Raw genomic sequence first — 19899 nt, forward strand, 5'->3', positions numbered from 1 at the left:
AGAGAGAATGCACGAAGTCTTAGCAAATTCAGGGGAATTTGATGAAATGAGGGGAGAGGCTGGTTATGAGTCTTAGCCATCAACAAAAATGTTCACTTTCATTTCAGTTTTACATGCCTTTCAGGTCCCCACCTACTGTTCATGTTTGATGATGATGCTAGGGATGAGACCCAGAGACTAGTGCATGCTGGGCACTTGCTCTGCTTACTTACATCCTAAGCCTTCATGGACACTTTTTAAAAACTGTGTTTTGTATTATATAGTCCTATAGCGCCATATAGAACCACCTTCCGAAATGAAGACACCACATATGTGCAGAATATGATCTTCAGATACCTTAGACAATCCCACAAACTTGTAGCAACAGTCCTTAATTCAATTAGGGTTTTAGTGAATGGTAGCACACTAGGAGAAACGTGGAAGGAGGCCAGAGAATGGGGGGATAAACACCCCAGCCAAAGAAACACTGTGGACTCAAAGAGCAAACGTGGATAGCACGTGATCTGGAGCATAGATGAAACTGCAAGGTGAGGGACCAAGGCAGCAGCAGTCCTTCCCAGTGCCACAGGGCAGTGACTCTGTAGCGGACCATTTTCTGATGGTATGTAGTCTCAGGGTGAAGGCAGAATCCATGCAAGCATGGCTTTCTTAGGAAGCAATTTGCCAAGAGCTGCCAGAATTTGAAATGTGCACAAGTCTGTCCCAACAATTCCATATCCATAAACTTACCTTAAAGAAACAAACAGGCAAGGATATATTTTCAAGAATCTTACAGTAACATATCTGTAACTGTGAAAAACAAGACACCAATAGTAACTGGGCAATACTCAGCCGTTAAAATACACATATTAAAGACATTTATATCACTGAACGACAAAAACTTACGTTACAGAATGAATATACAGTATCTCGACGTATAGTGAAACATGCAAAGGTTTGAAATGGATGAAGCTATATACATTCTTCAAGTATTTGGAAATATGTGAATAGTTACTCCGAGGACATCTCAAAATACTTTAAGTTTTTCTCACTGATTTCAGATGTTGTCTTTATTGTATTTTAACGTGTTGCTGGGACTTCTTGTGACATTTCATTCCCCTTGTTTCACTGGACTATTTTTCAGTACCAAACTTTTGGTTCATTTAGCAATATATTACAAACACCATTGTGTCTTTAACACTTTTATAGTATCACACTGTGTAAATGTGACACAGTCTTTTCTCCTATGACTGCCATATACAATAGAAGGTCATTGAGACACATCATCTATTTGTGTGCTTAATGTAAAGCTCTGGATATTGAACTGCCTGAGCAAGGTGTATACGTATTTAATTTTGATAGCTTTTACCAACACACTCAGTGTCTGGTGGAGCTGGTTTCTTCTTACTTTTCCAGTTTTACTGCCTATTCTAATATGTTCTCTCAAATAAGAACAAGCATAGTTTTTTTATTGCAGTGGTATTAAATTAAAAAACTAACCCAAGAAGAAACCTGTTTTGTTGCTGTCTTCCTATTAACAAGGTGCATCCTTGCTCAAGTCTATTTTGTCTTCCAAGATAGGATTTTTTTTCCCCCAAAACAGGATTTTTTCATGTAGGTTAGTTTTACACATGCCTTCTTGAGCTCATACATGAGTCTTTCTGTTTCAGCAATCACAAAGAGAGGTCTTGAGGTATGTTTTCTAAACTATTTAAGGTTTATGTAGATATGTATAAATGAAGTCTTTTTTTTCTAAACATTTTTATTGAATTGTATTTACACATACAGAACAGTGCGCAAAGCATGACTGATTAAACAGCTTGGTAAATACTCATAAAATGAACGCACCTATGTAACCAGCACCTAGGTCAGGAACAAACATTACCAGCACCAGAGAGCCCTTGTATTCTCTTCTAGGGCAAAGAAGCCAAGTAAAAAACAATGTGTACTACATGGTTTTACTTGTATAAAGCTCACAAACAGATGGATGTGGCTGGTGATGGAGCCAGTCCTGACTGCACTTACTTTTGGGGAGGGAGGAAGGGGCTGAAGAGGAAGGTTTCTCACAACACTTGGCCTGATCTGAAACTGTGGAAACACAGTCCTTTCCCATAGGTCTGCTGAAGCCTCCTGCTGCCTTCACATTAATTACTGCAGCTAACTCAGCTTCTTTTAAGGTTTTGGTTTTTCAAGTAGATGATCTAAGTCTAACTCTTCCTGGTTCATGCTTTTGCTCTAACTTCCTTGATGAAAAGTTCTAGAATGGTGTTACGTAGTACAGGAGACAGTAAGGACAGCCATACTCTGGTTTGTCAGAAAGGTTTTTTGGTCTCAATGGTGAAAAGCTTGCCTCTAGGGCAGAGACGCTATGCCAGTGAATTGTATTTCAATTTCTGATATGAGCACTTGATTCTATCAAATCAGATGTCTTTTAACACCATAGAAAGATTGTATAAAATTGAACTATCCTTACATTCCTAATAAAAACTCCAATGAGCCATGACTTTATTCCCTCTTTCAAGCGCTACTGGGTTGTGAGCCTAACAAATCACTGAATAATTTGATATGGAGGAGGGTGGAGTCCTGAGGTCAACCTGAGTTGTTCTTTAGCTTTTCACGCTGGGTTAAAATTTATTATTATTTGTGTGTATGGCTACACGTGTCATGGCCATGCATATGGAGGCCATAGGACAACTCTGAGGAGTTGGTTTTCTCCCTCCACCTTTACATGAGTTCACTACTTCAGATTGCCAGGTTTGTAAAGCCAGAGCCTCTACCAACCAAAACAGCCCACCTGCTGCACCTTATTTTCTAGACGGGGGTCGTCAGGGGAATTTGAGGTTCATCAATTAGGCGGGGCTGGCTAGCTAACAAGCTCCAGTGATCTGCCTGTCAGCACTAGGCATAAGTGCTCAACATCAAGACCAGTGTTTTACATGAGTGCTGGGGCTCAAACTCAGGTCTTAACGATTGAGTGGCGAACACTACTGAAAGAGCTATTGCCACAGCTCTGAAGATGTTAGGAAGCCTGACTTACCTAGAATTTCCATTTTTGGCACAACATTTGTTGTATTTTTGAATCAATGCTGTTATACCAACTTTACAAAGTAAATATGGAAATTTTTTTCTTGTATGCAGCAATTAAAAATTCAAGATCCTTTTTCTGGCCTCTGGAATTATCAAAGAAAACTGAGATTCTTCAATCTTCCAAGTTTGTACAATGGACTTTTATTTGCATTTCCCTATGGCAGTTGTGTTCTCTGTATTAAATTTTATCAACTTGTGTTTTTTTCTCTAAAACCTTCACCTTTGAATTTGTCTGCGATTCCTAAGCCATCTGGAAAACAGCTGTATTGAATGGCCCTTTCCCCTTGTCATTTAAGTTTTCCCACTGTCTCTCCTGTCTCTTAAGGAGATTAGCCGATGGGTTATTTCCCTGAGCATCCTTACCATGCCAAGAAGGAGCTTTTTGAAGTTCTTGGCTTTAGACTAATTGCCTTTTGCTTTTATCGTTCCTGCCTCCTTCCTTTACTTTGTTTCGTTTTGCTCCTTGCTCCTTGCTCGGCTTCTGAGACCATGGGCGTCGCCAGACACAACACTCGGCCGTTACTGCCTTTTCACGTATTAGGTAGGTCTCAGGGCCTTGCAGTCATGACCCCCCTTTGCTGTCTCAACATGCACCAGCCTACTAAGAGGATTCTTTCTGTAGAGCTCTTTTGAGTCTCAGCTTTTATTTTCACACTGGCCCACTGCCCTTTGTAGTGAGAACACGGCAATGCCACAGATCTCCAATTTGCAGGGCCTCAGAACACGGTTGCTTTCCTCCTACATCCTCTACACAGAAGGTGAAACTATGCGGGTCACATTTCTTTTCACTTGTATTCTGAGGCTCTCGAGGATACCACCTGTCACCTAGTTCTACAATAACCATGGCTATAGTTGGTATTCTTTCTGTTACTTAGGGGGTTAAAACTACATCACTGGCAGCCTGTTCCTTCAGTTTAAACTCTGTTAAGATTTCTATTGTATAAGACACTTTAAAAACACTTTGGTGATCATATGAAACTGTATTTAGAAATCTGCTTTATACAAAATGCTATACATACTACCTCATTCAATTTCAATTTAGCTCAGTGAATGAAATTCTGCTGTTTACTTCATTTTACCAGTGGCAGAATTGGGTCCAAGATCATGCTGCTCAATGGGCAAATAAGCCTCAAATAATCTAGCTTTAGATAACCTCCTTACCACTCTATCAAATATTATCAGGTCTAACACTTCTTAAATTATGACCAGCAAAATTTATATTTGAACTTAATTACCCTTAACTATGTATTTAAAAACCTAATAAAAACAAATATTATAGGTCAAACCTAAAAAAAAGTAGGTAATAAATAAATGGTTTTTGCTACTACTCTTTAAAAGTATAAGAGGAAAAGAGAGGTTGGGGAGGAGGGAGTGATGTCGTACATCTGAACTTTGTGTTTTTCCTCTTACTATGTCACTACTCTTAGAAAACAGATCACATATGTTGCTTATAATTTATTAATAATTTTTTTCCATAGATTTAACTATTTAAGAAACTCTAGAAACAGTTTTTCCATTCTCATAACAACTCGGTATTTTTGGTTGGTTTCTATGAAACATGAACGTTTATTGGTCCATAAAGTATCACATGGAACCTTACCTCTTAGATATATTAGAATCATTCTCCCATTAATATTCCTTTGTTAGCAAATTATTCAAGGAATGTGAAAATATAAATTACTTTTATATTATAAATCTATTTATTCATAACTTTTTTATTTTTGGTTTTTTGAGACAGGGTTTCTCTGTGTAGCCCTGGTGGTCCTGGAACTTGCTCTGTAGACCAGGCTGGCCTCGAATTCAGAGGACCACCTGCCTCTGTCCACAAGTGCTGGATTAAAGGGAAGTGCAACCACTGCCCGGCAATAGCCAACTTTCTTACCTTTTAACAACTGATAAAATTCAGGAATAGCAGCAGCTTTTGATATATGCCTACAGCATTCATACATGCTACTTCAGTTCTTAATGTCTAAGAGACAACTCAGTTTGAGACAGGAATGCTGTCTTTTGCTCAGGTTTAAATAGAGGAAACTGGAGAAGCTCATGAGATGATAACATGTATTGGTAAAGCTTTTCTTTCCACTACTGGAAGACTTATTTCTAAATAGGATTTGGTTGGCTTATTAGTTTGGTGGCCAGGGATCAAAGCCAGGGAACCAAGGGTCTTGTGCACACCAGGCAATGAGTCAGACTCCTGGCACTGTAAACTCAAGTCTAAAACTGAGCATGCCAATAAGAGATATATTATTTTTAATCATATGCCAGGTTTCCCTTTAGAAGTATTTTTATGTAGGAAATAAATGAAAATGCTATTATCTATCCAGTGACATTAATAATTTAGCTTTTACAATGATGTCTGTAGGTTAATAATATGTTTATTACTACCAAAACTAACATACCCATTTCCTCTTCTGAGAAAATTTCCTTCTTGTCACCAAATCATGGACGTCATTTATTGACAAGTTGATTGCTAAGAAGGAATTTTTACACCATCCATTGGTTGTTAGTTCATAGAAGACAAGAAAACAAGACAATGAGTAAGTGAAACCCTAGTTTATATATTTCCCTCTAAATGAATGTATTCCCTTCCCACTTAGCCAAAAATATAAAAATATAAATGACTATGTATACTTCAGTGATTCTGTTTATATTTAAAGATTTACCAAACTTAAAAACATTAGAAAATTATTTACAGGTTGAGTATCACTATCCAAAATGCCTGAAACCAAAAGTAATGTTTCAGATTTTAGATTCTGTTTTCAAATTTTGGAATATTTGCACATAACTTTACCTTGTGGATGGGACCTGAGTCTAAACATGGAATGCACTTATTTCATATACTTTATTCAGTAGTTTCAAGTAGTTTTATACAGCATTTACAGTGTCCCTGAAATCTACCTGTAACCAGTCACATTAAAGTAAAGGGTAACCTTTTCCAATTGTGTCATGATGTCAGTCAAAAAATTTAGATTCTGAAGCATTTCACATAATGGATTTTATTGTTTTTGTTGTTGCTGTTTTTGTTTTGTTTTTGAGACAGAGTCTAATGCATTATATAGCTCCAATTGGCCTGGAACTCACTCTGTAGATGAGGCTGGCCTTGAACTCACAGATACACACCTGCATACAGGTGTTGGGATTAATGGCGTGTACAACTATGCCTGGCCCAGATATTGGATTTTGGATTAAGGATGCTCAACCTTGTAGATGGGAGATAAAACAGCTAACTATGGTAGATACAAAACACTGAACAAGAAAAAAGAAAACAGCTATGCAACTAAAAAGAACTCAGTTATAACCACACAAGTATTTACAGTGTCATGTTTCTCAGAAGAATAAACACTGAATGTCTTTTTTTCTAGATGGCAAAGATTGTTTCCTCCCTCACCCCTGACAAATGGTAGCCAATGATTTGGATTAAAACAAAGCACAACAGGTACTCACCCAAGGAACCTCTAATAAAGATACATAACACAGAACCTTCTCATTCATAATAATACAGGCCAATTACTTCTCTATCAATTATGTAATGCTGTCCCTTTAGAAAATTATACTATTAGTTAAGCCTATTTACTTTCTTAAATGAACTTTTAATTTTATCTGTATAGCTTCCAAGTCTAGTTGGCACACCTTAAGAATAACGCAAAATATATTATTCTTTAAGAAAATTATAAAACCATCAATTTTTAAAGAATAATCCCAGATACTTAATTCAATAAGCAAATTTCTTACCATCAGCAATAGATTTTTAAGTGATCACTAAATGCTCAATTGAAGATTATCAATGCCATTTGAAGTGTAAACTTGTTTTGAAGATTTCTATCCATTTTATAAGCCAGAACTTGTATAAAGGGTTTTAAGATGATAACCTGCATACATACAGTCAATCTGCCCCATGAAACATCTCAGAAACACAGCATAAACATTAAACACCACAGCAGAGTCCTGCTGAGGTCCAAACTTGAACAAGGATTTTCTTGAAATCCAGTACAGTGGTTACTGGCTCAGGAGCACATCCTGAAGCGTTAGCAGTACAAGCTTTGACTTTTAAAACTACCCCTTAAAGAAGAGCACACTTGGTTACACATGGCTTTTAACCTTGAGCTACACTTATGCTACAAACCCATTACCCAGGGTCAGTCAAGTGGAAATATGGACACTGTCTGAGCACTGTGAGTCCTTGGTCTTCCAGCTCTGATGTAGATCTCGAAGGCGCTCAGAAGTTCGTGTGCTGACATTCAGGGCAGGGTGAACTTTACAAATTCCACTCTCTTCCATTAGTGACAGACCGCAGATCCCGAAGTATGCATGCAAAGCATCTGAAATAAAGCCACGGTCAGCATTCTCACTTGTACATACTGCAAAGTATCTACAGCCAATCACTACATTAAACAATTAGAGACATGCGAGCTTGTGAAAGAATTAATCTCAATTTCAAACAGTATTTTTAAAAGTCAATCAAAATCGTGTATTTTACTACTGAGATTACTATTACAGGAATACAACACATGATTTCCTTGCCTACATTCTCCAAGGATCAAAACACCAATGCCTTCTGTGGACTACAATATGTAAAAAAGAATTTATATTATATAAAAATTTTTCTATCATTTTCAGTTTTCATGGTACTAACTGCACCCAGGGCCTTCCAGATGGTCAGCATGTCCTTTACCAGAATCCCAGAAAGTTTTCTAAAACCGACAACAAAGCAGGCCTCTAAAACCTGCAGCAGCACCCGCCCTCCCACCGAGCTTTGTCTCCACAGCTCGTAAGCATCCACCAGCACTGTGAAGGGGAAGGGAATGGAGGCCACCTGACTCTGTGCCACTTCTGACTGACAGTGACAGGCTCACTTTCTATGTGGTGGAGTAATGACCCCTTCTCTCTAGCCTCACTGGTCTCCCCTTTACAGAGAGCCTCACCCTCTACTGAGGAGTCATGAAAACACACGGCCTTTCCCTGCGGAGAACCTCATATAGACTTCTGAAGCGCTCAGAACTCTGCAGTAAAAGGAACACTACAAAAAAGTTTCCTAGCAGCCGAGAGTGAGTTTCTATTTTTGAAATGGCCACCATTCTAAGGTTAAGATGCTAAGAACTATTAAAGTTCAGAATTCCTCAGCAGATCTAAGTCACATGCTAAACAGTTCACTCTCCTCTAACTTTCAGAGTAAAAATAATCTTTCCCCTCTTCCTTATAGTTTACTCTAAAATTACAAGGTGAACAAAAAAAGAAAAAGAAAGTAGAAAAACAACACTTTCAAGAAAAAAAAAGTTAGAAGAAGGGACTGGAGAGCTAGCTGGGCAGTTAGAGCACTGGGTGGTCTCAGGGTTGTGGCACCCACAGCTCATGACCGTCTGCATCTCCAATTCCAGGGCATCTGACACGCTTTCGGGGCATTTGCACACACGGCATGCACACAGTGCACGGACATAAACACAGGCAAAATACTTATACATATAATAAAGGTTAAAAGAAAAGGGTGAATAGCAGGGAGCATAACACAATTTGAGAATAGTATAAACTGGATCTTGTATAAAATCTAAATCTCTCCATATGCAGTTTTGTAAAAGAAGCTTTGTAAAAGCCTGAAATCTGTACTTAATTTTAAACCTCAAATCATTAAAACAAAGCAAAACAAACAAAACTCCCCAAGCAATCCAAAACCCAAAATCCTCATCTGTAGACAGTGATATACTTCCTTTAATAAGACAAAGTACTCTCCACAAGAATAATAAAAGCCCTGGGGTCAAATATGCTACAATTCTTACTAAAGCCAAGTTAAGATGCTCATCTGGAAGACTGTTTTTCCAAGGTCTTCCTAAAGGCTTTTTGGTAAGTAGGCCCTGTCCCTCAGACCTTCTGTTCAATAGTGTGCAGCTCCAGGACACTGTGTCTCTAAATCAGCATCACACCCACATGTGGGTACAAAGCCTACCAACTGATCTCCCTAGAAAAAAAAACTTCAAGAATTTCCCTCTATACACAGAACAGGAACGTAAGGCCTGGTAGTGGACCACAACTTGAAGCCAGTACTTGGAAGGCAAGAGCAGGAAGATTAAGGACTGAAAATCATCTCTGGCTATATAGTGGGTTCAAAAGTAACTTGAGTCACATCATAAGACCCTGTCTCAAAAACCTAAAGCCACTCAAACAACAACAACAAAAATAAAACTCTCCAGTACTGGAACTCATTGGTATTCCAAATAAAATGAGATGGTTTCCAAAAGTTTATTTCTGTTATTTGTAAAAACACTGACAGACTAACAAAACCAAAAACAATAACAACAAAAACCAGAGAAACCAGGAGCAAAATAATCACCAGATTTCTTAGATGTCAAACATATAGTTATGTATTATACATCCCCCAAATCTCAAAACTATTACTTAGCTTTGGAAATTGATTTGTGAAAACATATGTTGGTATATGCCTTTGAAGCATCCCACATTTTCTCTAAGAGAGTATGTTTTTCATTAAAAAAAAAAAAACAAAAAAAAAAACAAAACAGGTGTAATTATTACTTTTACTTTAAGCACAAAATAAAGATTTCAAGAGGCTCTTTCTTTATATTTTGATACAAGTACACTCTCCAAGCCCAGAAGCTCTAGAGATGAGCAGAAAAGCACTCACTAGTGTTATGATAACCAAGAGCATGATTCTTATTACAATGCTGCAATGGCCATGCCTGAGAACTAGGTGTGTATGTCTATAGATACTTCAATAACATGTTGATCAAACATAACATGTTATTATGTTAGCCACGATCTTTACAGATAAGCAAATAGGCTCATGTCAGTGGAATAGAATAGGTGAGAAAAGGCTGGAAAAGGATGCTAGAGAAGGTGCTAATTTGGGGGTATCAGTCATATGGTCTGTAGCTATTTGGTGCCTACATTTTAGGTAACAGTCATGAGCACTCAGAAATTAAAGTACTCACCTAAAGAAATAAACTAAAACCAGAGTAGTGGCCATTAATTCCAGCACTTGGGAAGCAGAGGCAGGTAGATCTCTGTGTATTTGAGGACATCCTGATCTATACAGTAAATTTCAGGCCATCTGGGGCTACAAAGTAAGACCTTGCCAGAAAAGAAAAAAGAAAAGAACTAACTGAAACTGCCAAAATTTGGAGGAAAGTATAGGTAGCAAGGAATACCTATATTCAGAATTTGAGAAATTTTATTAACTAAGTATGTTCACTGTAGATAGTAATAAGTTTCATAAGACATTATCACTGAAGTGTATCATGTATACCCTCATTTTTCTCCAATCTGAGTCTCTTCTGCTTTAGTGTCATAGGCACATAAAATGACTGTCTGTGTCTCCATAAAATCAATAATCCCAAATGAGAGAAAACAGGGGACAGGTACCTGTGCGAGCCTGGTGCATTCTGCTTACTATGAAGATCTCTAATTGCATTCATTTCCCACCAATAACATAATTTCATTCTTTATGGTTGAATAAACTCCACTGGGTCTGTATACCACACTTCACTTACCCATTCATCTGCTGTAGGACACCTAGGCTGGGTCTATACCTGGGCTATTGAGGGCACATGGCTACCCAAGGCTCTTTGTAGTATGTTGCCTTACACCCCTTTAGGTACACACCCAGAATTGGTATAGCTGGGTCATACGAGAAATCCACTTTCAGTCTTCTGAGGAACCTACAATCTGATCTCCATAGTGGCTGGAATAACTTATGCTCTCACCGGCAGTGTTTACGGACTCTGTTGCCTGACATTCTGGTTATTTAACGGCAGCCATTCTGACAAGGGTGAAAAAGAATCTCAATGTAGTTTTATGTGTCCCAGATGACTAATGATGCTGAATCTTTTTTCTTTTCCTACATTTTTACTGGCCATCTGACTTCCATCTTTTGAGAACTATCTGTTTACTTCATTAGTCTATTCATGGGCTGGGTTGGTTGGGACTTTGGTATTCAGGTTTCTAGGTTCTTTATGTATACTAGATATTAATCCTCTGTCAGATGTATGTTTCCCATTCTGTATGCTCTCTCCACTACATTGTTTCTTGTTACCCAGAGAGGTTTTAATTTCATGGTATCCCATTTGTCAATTGCTGGCATGATTTCCTTGCTCTAGCTAAGACTTTAAGAATTATATACTAAGAGTGGAGAAAGTCTCTGATTTTAGTAGAAATGTTTTGAGTTTTTCTTCACTGTTGTTTATACTGTGCACCGTCCTTATGTTGAGTTACATCCCTTTTATTCCTAGTTTCTTCAGGGCTTTTATCACAAAGCAAAGTAAAACTGTGTCAACGTCTTTTTTGTATGTAGAGATGATCATGTGACAGCTACTTTTGAGTCTTATTTATGTGATGTGATGTATTTATTGATGTGTGTGCTGAATTATTGTTGTATTCCGACGGTGAAGTCTATTGGCTCATGGTAAATGATGTTGTCTAAAACAGGTTCTCATGGATGACAGGCTGGCCTAAAACTCAATATATATCCAAAGATGACCCTGAATTTCTGATTCCCCTGCATTCACTATTATGAAGTGGGATTACAAGCATGCATCACATCTGGTTTACGTTGTGTTAGATCAAATCCAGGGCTTCACACATACTAGATAAGCATTCTACTACAGCAACACCCAAGCACTTATAATGTGTTCTTGAATTTAGTTTTGAGAAAAAAAAAATTTTTTTTTTTTAAACTTAGAAGTCACTCTTGTTCCCCTCAGGACTCAGTGTCCTGATTAGTCTTATCAACATGAAATAATCGAGAATCACTTCTCAAGTGGGAACCTCAGTTGAGGAACCGTCCAGTTCAAATTCCCCTGTGCTATGTTTGTGGGGCACTGTCTTGATTTCTGCTAAACGTAGGAAGACTCCACCCACTGTGGTTGGCAGCAGCCCTACGCAGATGATCCTGGACTCTGTAAAAACGCTGGCTTGAACATGACAGTGTAAGCCAGAAAGCAAGCCAGCAAGAAACTGTCCCTTAGCTGACTTTTCTCAGTGATGTATAAGCCTAGTTGTATAAGCCAAATAAACTCTTTCCTTTTCAAGTGGCCTTTGGTCAAAGTTTTATGACAACAACAGAAAAGCAAACTGTAACACTGTTAGGTCAAGTCACAGCTAATAATCCTGATGTTTCAGATGAGCCAAGTAACTCCTTGTTTTGACCTGAACCCATTCAGAACATCTGCATACTTTTATACACGAAACATTGCTAGGTATTGGGAGTATGGGGAGATTGCATGTTATACTAAAATATCTTGACAATTTACCCTTCCTTTATACTACCCATACCATCAATCTGTCTGAAAACTAAAGCCTGGTCACCAGGTTTGGCAGCAGGTATATTTATCCACTGACCCAATCCACAGGCCTTCAGACAGAATATTTTACAAAACATATTATTTACTATACCATTAGAACTGTGACAATATTTTCTATCATGTACAATTTCTGAAAAAGACATATACTTACAAGGTCTACCAAGAAATAAAACACATACTGCTTTAGACTCGTGCCAAACATAATTACCTGGATGACTGTCTGGCCATTTGGCAAATCCTCCCACAAGGCGATCTTGTGTTGATAAGATGTAATTCCTATTCTTCTCAAAGTTAGTGTACTGGAAAATTTTCAGAAGCTAAAAACAAAATGATAAAAATTAACAGGCACAAAACTTCTTATTGGCCTGTGGCTCACATTTCAGCTACTGATCATTCAAATAGGCCTTTTTCTAGTTTCTACTCTCAGAGCAAATCTCTGGAGACTTAAGCACTTAAATTAGCCAACTACAGTATCATTTTTATTTGCTTTGCAGTTCGTTAGCAGGAAGGTTTAATATTGTAAAGATATAACTTCTACCCAAGGACACATTCAGTAGATACCTACTAAAATTCACACACACATACACACACACACAGAGAGAGAGAGAGAGAGAGAGAGAGAGAGAGAGAGAGAGAGAAACACTACTCAGCCACAAAAAGGAAAACTTACACATGGCTCCTAACATCATGCTAAGGGAATAAGGAAGACACAGAAAAACAGTATTGCAGAAATGCACATATATCAATGTGATGGTTTACAATGTCAACTCAACAGGAGCTAGAGTCAACTTTCAACAAATCTCTGGACATGCCTGTGAAGACTAGCTTAGGATAACAGAGGTAGGTAGACCCACCCTGAAAGTAGGCAGCACTACTAACCCAGGCTGAGATCCTGAATTGCACAAGCAGGAGAAAGCTAAGTGAACCCAGCAGTTCCTGCTCTCTGCTTCTTGTGGACACATGTGATCGGCCACTCCCTGACCCTGCCGCCACACCTTCCCTGCCACAGTGGGATGCAACCCCAGAACTCTATGCTGAAACAAGCCTTTCCTTCCTTCAGTTGCTTTGTCAGGTATTTTAATAACATGATGGGTATACAGAGATAGCGAGTAGAACAGGAACTACCAGGGGCTGGAGGAGAGGACAGGACAGGACAGTGAGACATTACTGCTGACAGGATCAGAGGTCATATACATAATGGCAGTGATAGTGATATATTATTTTGGATATCATTATTATTACTGAATTATATACAAATAACTAACTATACTATGCTATAGTTCATCACAATGCTAGTAAGAACTTTATAACAGAACCACCAGCTTGACAATTCAGAGCCTTCTGACCAAAAGGAGAGATGGTCTGGTATTAGGAGCTTCTGGGTATAATGCAACAAGAAACACTATCATCACTAGGTGATACATAATGTGGAAAGCAATTACGGCTCATATTTAGATGTGACATTAATAGTAAGAGAGCTGTTTTCTTAAGTTATTTTCATTCAGAAAACATACTGGAGAATTTCCAAAAAACAAAGCAAAGGTTGTCTTGAGGCCAACACAGTAACTGGGAGGAATGTCCATAAAACGGATAAAGTAGAGTTGCTTTGGGATGAGCACTACTGACGCATGGGCATTTGTTACACTACCCTCTCTATTTTAAGTAGGTCTGAAGTTTTCATGATTAAAAAGGTACAAACATTTTTAAAATGGCATTAGAAGTAAACAGATAGGCTACTGCCTTCATTTTAAGTGAGTCTATTTCAAGATTTGTTTTGACCACATGCATGGCTTTTACGAGGGGGAAAAAAAACCAAGAATGTGGTGATTTGAGTAGATAGGGGCCTCATAGACTCATGTGGTTGACTCAGGGAGTGGCACTATGAGGAGGTGTGGCCTTCCTGAAGGAAGTGTGTCCCTGTGGGAGCGGCCTCTGAGGTCTCCTGCTGCCGGTGGATTAAGAACTCCTTCCCCAGCACCAAGTCTGCCCGGACACTGCCATGCTTCCCACCATGGTGATAAGAGTTGCCTTGATCATGGCATCTCTTCACAGTAATGAAACTCTAACACAAGATGAACATAAACTTATTATACTTAGAACATCTGCACAAAGTGTGGTTCTTAAGGGTGAAGGCATTTCAAGGTGCAAATGATATAGATAATAGCTAAGTGACTTTAGGTAACAAATCCAATTAATGAACTTTGGAAGTTTTAGGCAAAACAAACAATAAAAAGAAACATTTTAAATGGATTTCCAGTGAATGTCTACCATTATCTTTTTAAATTAACTTCCTGTTTCCAGGTATGACTTCCTGATCAATCCCTGGTCTGCAAGCTCTAGTTAGCTTTATTAACAGGGTCTTATGAGTATGTAACAAATCCTGTGTAAGTTTCAAGCAGGTATAACTATCAAGTGGCTTGGGTGTCTTACTTCCATGGCTTCTTTTACCTTTAAAGTTGCTCCCACCCAGAAGGAGTAACAGGTGTCCACAGGCTTGTTAGGTCTTCCATGGTACCCATTCTGCTGCCTCATTATACACCACCTCTTTATCCTGTTCAGTTCCTTTTCTGAAAAAACTTCTTCCAGTTTGCCCATCAGGCACAGCGATGCAATGCCACAAAAGGTGGATCCCCCTGATGATCAAAACACAAATTGTAAACTTCTGCTCAGATATCTATGGGCTGCACAAAAATGTTGGGAAAGGGGGAATAGTCCTGTTAGCCTACAGGACAGTGAAATAAAATTCAATAACCAACTCTACAGTGAAGTCTCCCACGTCAACTGGCAAAACAGAATACAGTTAAAATAATTTAAAGCTGTAAGAGTCATTATTTTACTTATTTTAAAAAGTTGGGCTTGGAATAAGATAAAGGAATCTGTTTCAAATTACATGATTTATACCAGAATTCTGTTTTTAAGTTCTTCCATGTCTTCAGGTTCTGCATTCAGTGAGGCAGCTGAGAATACAAACCATTTAAAAAGCAAATGGCTTCTACACAGACTTTTTTCTTATCACTCCCTACCCAATACAGTAAAACAGTATTTACATGGGGCTAGGCATTATTACCCAAGAGATTTAAAGACAGGAGCAAAACCACAGGGTAGATTAAACTCTCTATCCCATAATGGCTTTACTACTCAATGTTGTGAATTTTATGAGCATTCCTGTTTATATGTACCAAATTACAGGGAAGAATCTGTCCTCTAAAACGTGGAACTTAAGGTAGTCCACACGCATGTAGTCAGAGGTAAAGCAGGAAACAAAACACACAGGCACATAAAACAAATACATTTTGTATTTATGCACCACACAAAAAATGATAAAGAAAAGCAAATTCATGGGAATTCAGTGTTCAAAGGAAATTAAGGCCAAAGGGATTTAACATTTCTGTTCTAGATTAAGAAGTAGAGATACTTTAAAAGAACCATAGATTCAAATTATTTTGTCTGAGCTTCCTATTATGAATCCTGAGAGACAAAAAAAAAATCATTGTGTCCATCACAAACTCAGACAACCCAATTCTTACAGAACATATTAAAACTGTCCCCTGCAAAGTGCGTTGCTCTTGGTGAACCAGCGGGATAAAGCAAGCAGCACACTCAATGATCAAGGCACAGGAGATCACCATTTGCCTGGTCACTCTCTCTTAGTACATATACAGACCAAGAAATAAAACAATTGACTTAGAAAAAGTAGGAAAGAAATCACTAAAGCCAAAACCAATATAGTGTATATTTAGACTGGGGAATACAGGATAAAAGCATACGAAAAGCAAGAATACCATTAATCTGGAATAGTTCAAACTCAACTTGACAAAGTGCCCCAGAGGACAATCCATTCCACATACACCAACGGCACAAGTACAGTGTGGGTGAGCTCGGGAAATCAGATGAAAGCACTCATGTCCCGCTAGTAGATGGACAGTGACAAATGAACATAGCATGAAGCCAGCATTACAGATATCAGAGAGCTTGCTCAGGGCTGGGTGCGGAAAACTGACAAAGTCTCACCTAACAAGTCACACCAGGATAACGAACGGAAAGGCGAAGCTCCACAAAAGGAAACCAAGAAGAAGTGGGTGCAGAAGAGCACTGGCCCTGGTGTCCCTGGCGATCTCTCCACAGCTCAACGTGAGGCCCCTGGAGCACTATGGGCCTGAGCACGGGCGGGTGGTGCTGCCCTAGCCCGATACTCTCCTCTCCTCTCCTCCTGAACTCCATGTTCACTGTCGGTCCTGTAGTGGCGAATCCTGACTGTCAATTTGACAGGACTTACATCCACTACCTTACCTCTACTACATTACATTACTACTACTACTGGGAAGGTTCTACGTTAGGTTAGCTGAGGTGGGAAAATGCCACTATTCCTCTTCCTGCTTCCTACCTGCAGAAGTGTGACAGAGGCCTCAATCTCCTGCCTCCAGCAATTCCCACGGTGACTATGCCCTTTAGCTGTGAGCCAAATAAACCCTTCCTTCCATATTTGTTTCATCAGGTATTTTGTCCCAGCAATGATCAAGCATTACTAGTAGGTAAATGCATGTTCCTGTAACAGGCCTTTTTCCTTTCAATCTCATAGTGATTTGGCCTTTCTGACTGAACCTACCATGTACAAAGAAGCCTTTTCTCAGTGGGCTGGTATTCCCATTAAATGAGACTATATGTAAATTATCAAATGATAGCTAGCACAAAGCAGCAGCTAAATTACTTAATAATTTTCACCTTCATGCACATATCTGAGATTACAAATTGATGACATGGGAGGAAATTAGCTTAATTGAATAATTTAAAAATTAAACACACAAACACACACACACAAAACTAAGACAATAAACATTCAAAATCCAAGATTGCTGGCTCCTCTGAAAAGTCAGGGAATCTGACAGTAAGCTATTCCATATTCCTACACAGTTCTACCGTCTTGGAAATGAGGAAGATCATGGAGCCTATGTATGTGTTCCATGTGCTTGCAGTTCATGTGTACACATGTGTATGTCACAAGTTGATGTCAGAGGTCTTCCTCAATCTCTACAAATTTTATGAGACAAAGTCTATCACTGAAACGGGAGCTTCAGGCATCTGTCTGTTGCTGTACCTCCAGTGTTGGGGTTACAGGTGCATGACTCCATGCCCAGCTCTGACCTCAGGTCATTAGTCAGCATGCCGACATGCCAGGGACTTGACTGACTGGGCCTGACCGAGCCACCTCTCCACTGTGGGTTTGTTAGCAGGTTGAGTGTGGTAGTGAAATGCCTGTGATCGCAGCACTACAGTAGCTGAGGCAGGAATAACACATGCCTGAAGTATGCTTGGGCTACACAGCAAGATCTCATCTCAAGAAAATTAAGCAGGATTGGGAAGATGGCTTAGTGCACAATGCATCTGCAGTACAAATGTAGGGACCTGCGTTCAGATCTCTGAAATCCACAGAATCAGCGCTTATGGATCATGGGAAGTGAATCTTGTTTGGGATCTCTATCACCCACTGCACTTACACCCATCTGTGCAACTCAAGCCTGCACTGGAACCATGGTGTCATATTGTAATAGCGAGTCACAGGAAAGGTGGAAACATTCTTCTATCCAGAAAGACAAAACTTCTCTTTTGTTGATGAGGAAACCCTTAGTGAGATTTAGGAGGCAAGGTCACACAGTTGGTGGTATCAGGGCCAAAGCCCTGCTCCAATCATATAGCAGAGGGATGAAGGCAGCAAGTGAGCACAGCCTAGCACATCAAGTGAAGCTAGCATCTGGGCTTAATTGTTAGAAAAGCAGAATGGAAGCATATTTCTGAATGGAGATGTTTATTTCACAGGATACATATCTTTGATGTGCTAACAAGCTTAATGGCTCCATCTCACTATTCTAGTCCTGCCCAAAGTGAGGAAAACCACAGACTGTTCAACAGAAAAGTGTTCATGATTATCAGTAAGGATAATTATATTATGGATGGTAAATAAAAATTTTCATGTTCAATATAGCTCTTTAGTTTAGTCTTTCAAGTGTTATACCAAAGAAAATAACCTGATTTTTTTCTAGCAATAGCATAAGAAACAATACCAACATATTTTCATGCAGTTAACATTTTAACAAATTACTAGAAATCTTTCTGCTCTGAATAATCTCTTAACATTAGTGATCTAAGAGATTTCAAGAGCTAAGTACTACAGTGTAAAAAGACAGATGTAGCAAAGCGACAAAGATAGTCATTTTACAGCAAGGGTTGAGAAACTCTGAGACAGTTCTTGTGCTGAAGATACCACATGCTATTTTAAAACCACACAACCAGGGCTAGAGAGATGGCTCAGGGGTTAAGAGCACTAGATGTTCTTCCAGAGGTCCTGAGTTCAATTCTCAGCAACCACATGGGGGCTCACAACCATCTATAAAAGTAAACAACCATTTACAAGGACTTACCATGAGATTCAAGTCCTGCGCCCTGTGCCAGACCATTGTCATAGGACTGAAAAAGAAAAAGAGTTTAGTTTAATGGAGAAATAAGAATTCTAATAGTAGATAAGTTGCCAATTAGGCAACTGTTTTGATCTCTTTTACATCTTCTAAAATAAGTATTTTTCCAAAGATGTGGAAGTCGCATCTGCGGTCCCCATTCTTCTCATATTTAGCAGGCCAAACCATTAAGTGCCTTCCTGAGAAGTCCATCTGAGCCGTGTCCAGGGTACCCTGCATACTTGGCTTCTATCCAATAATAACCGCAACCCTTACTCCATACACTTTTCCAAGTGAATAGACAGTGAATGGAAATATAAGAATTTGTAAATACCTATTCAACTTTGGTCGTAAAATAAGTCTAATCTGAGACACTTACTAAGAAAGAGAGCCACCTAAACTTCAAGGTCCTCATATATCTTTCAAAATCAAAATAGTAAGAACGATAAAATTTGTAAACTCAGTCTTTGCAAAGACACTCCTGAGCTTCAGATTGTGTGCCTAAAGAAAGGCATCAAGTCACTGGGCAGTGGTGGCAGGTGGATCTCTGTGAGGCAAGCCTGGTCAACAGAGTGAGTTCAAAGATACCAAGGGGCCACACAGAGAAATCCTGTCTAGAAAAACAAAACAAAGCAAAAGCAGAAAAGAGAAGCATCAAGTTTCAGCAAACTCTCTGAAAAACATTCACAAAGACCAGTGGTAATTAGGGAAGAATTATGAGGAAGAAAGAGGAGGGAGCTACTGTTCAGTGTAAGACTGATCTAAAATCACTGCCTAGGAGGAAGATCGTTCTTAGAGTGAAAACAGAGGCAGCCTAACTCTGCTGGCACTAGTATGTAAGGATTCCAGTTACCATGGTTTAAATAATAATAAGTTCAACTCTTTGTAAGCACTATATACTGAGTAACTGTATAATATATGAGCTCTTTAGTCCACAAATATTTACATAAATACAAACTACATCATGATCATGACCAATTATATCATCTTCTTCACACTCTGTGAACAACAGTTATTACCTCCTTTCAGTTAACAAGATTATTTATTGTAATCTTTGGGCTGTTAGTGCTGTGCTGGAC

The 19899-nt window shown here is 38.9% G+C and overlaps 1 protein-coding gene across 2 annotated transcripts in view; it reads right to left on the minus strand.

Moving 5' to 3' along the window:
- Positions 1 to 19899, minus strand: part of Pggt1b (protein geranylgeranyltransferase type I subunit beta) — a 63863-nt gene that overhangs the window by 20247 nt on the left and 23717 nt on the right. Inside the window, exons 6-10 of one of the 2 annotated variants that reach the window (XR_008721853.1) lie at positions 18788 to 18833; positions 14820 to 15004; positions 12580 to 12688; positions 5466 to 7385; positions 730 to 789 (exon numbers count right to left, since the gene is read on the minus strand). Coding sequence is in view for 1 of the 2 variants with exons in the window: in XM_055622740.1 (XP_055478715.1) it covers positions 7207 to 7385; positions 12580 to 12688; positions 14820 to 15004; positions 18788 to 18833 (519 nt within the window). In the remaining variant the exon portion in view is untranslated. The other variant, XM_055622740.1, reaches the window with a different exon arrangement.

The sequence above is a fragment of the Psammomys obesus genome, unplaced genomic scaffold (assembly GCF_907164565.1).
Source record: "Psammomys obesus unplaced genomic scaffold, mPsaObe1.curated_primary_1811, whole genome shotgun sequence".
Classification (NCBI taxonomy): domain Eukaryota; kingdom Metazoa; phylum Chordata; class Mammalia; order Rodentia; family Muridae; genus Psammomys; species Psammomys obesus.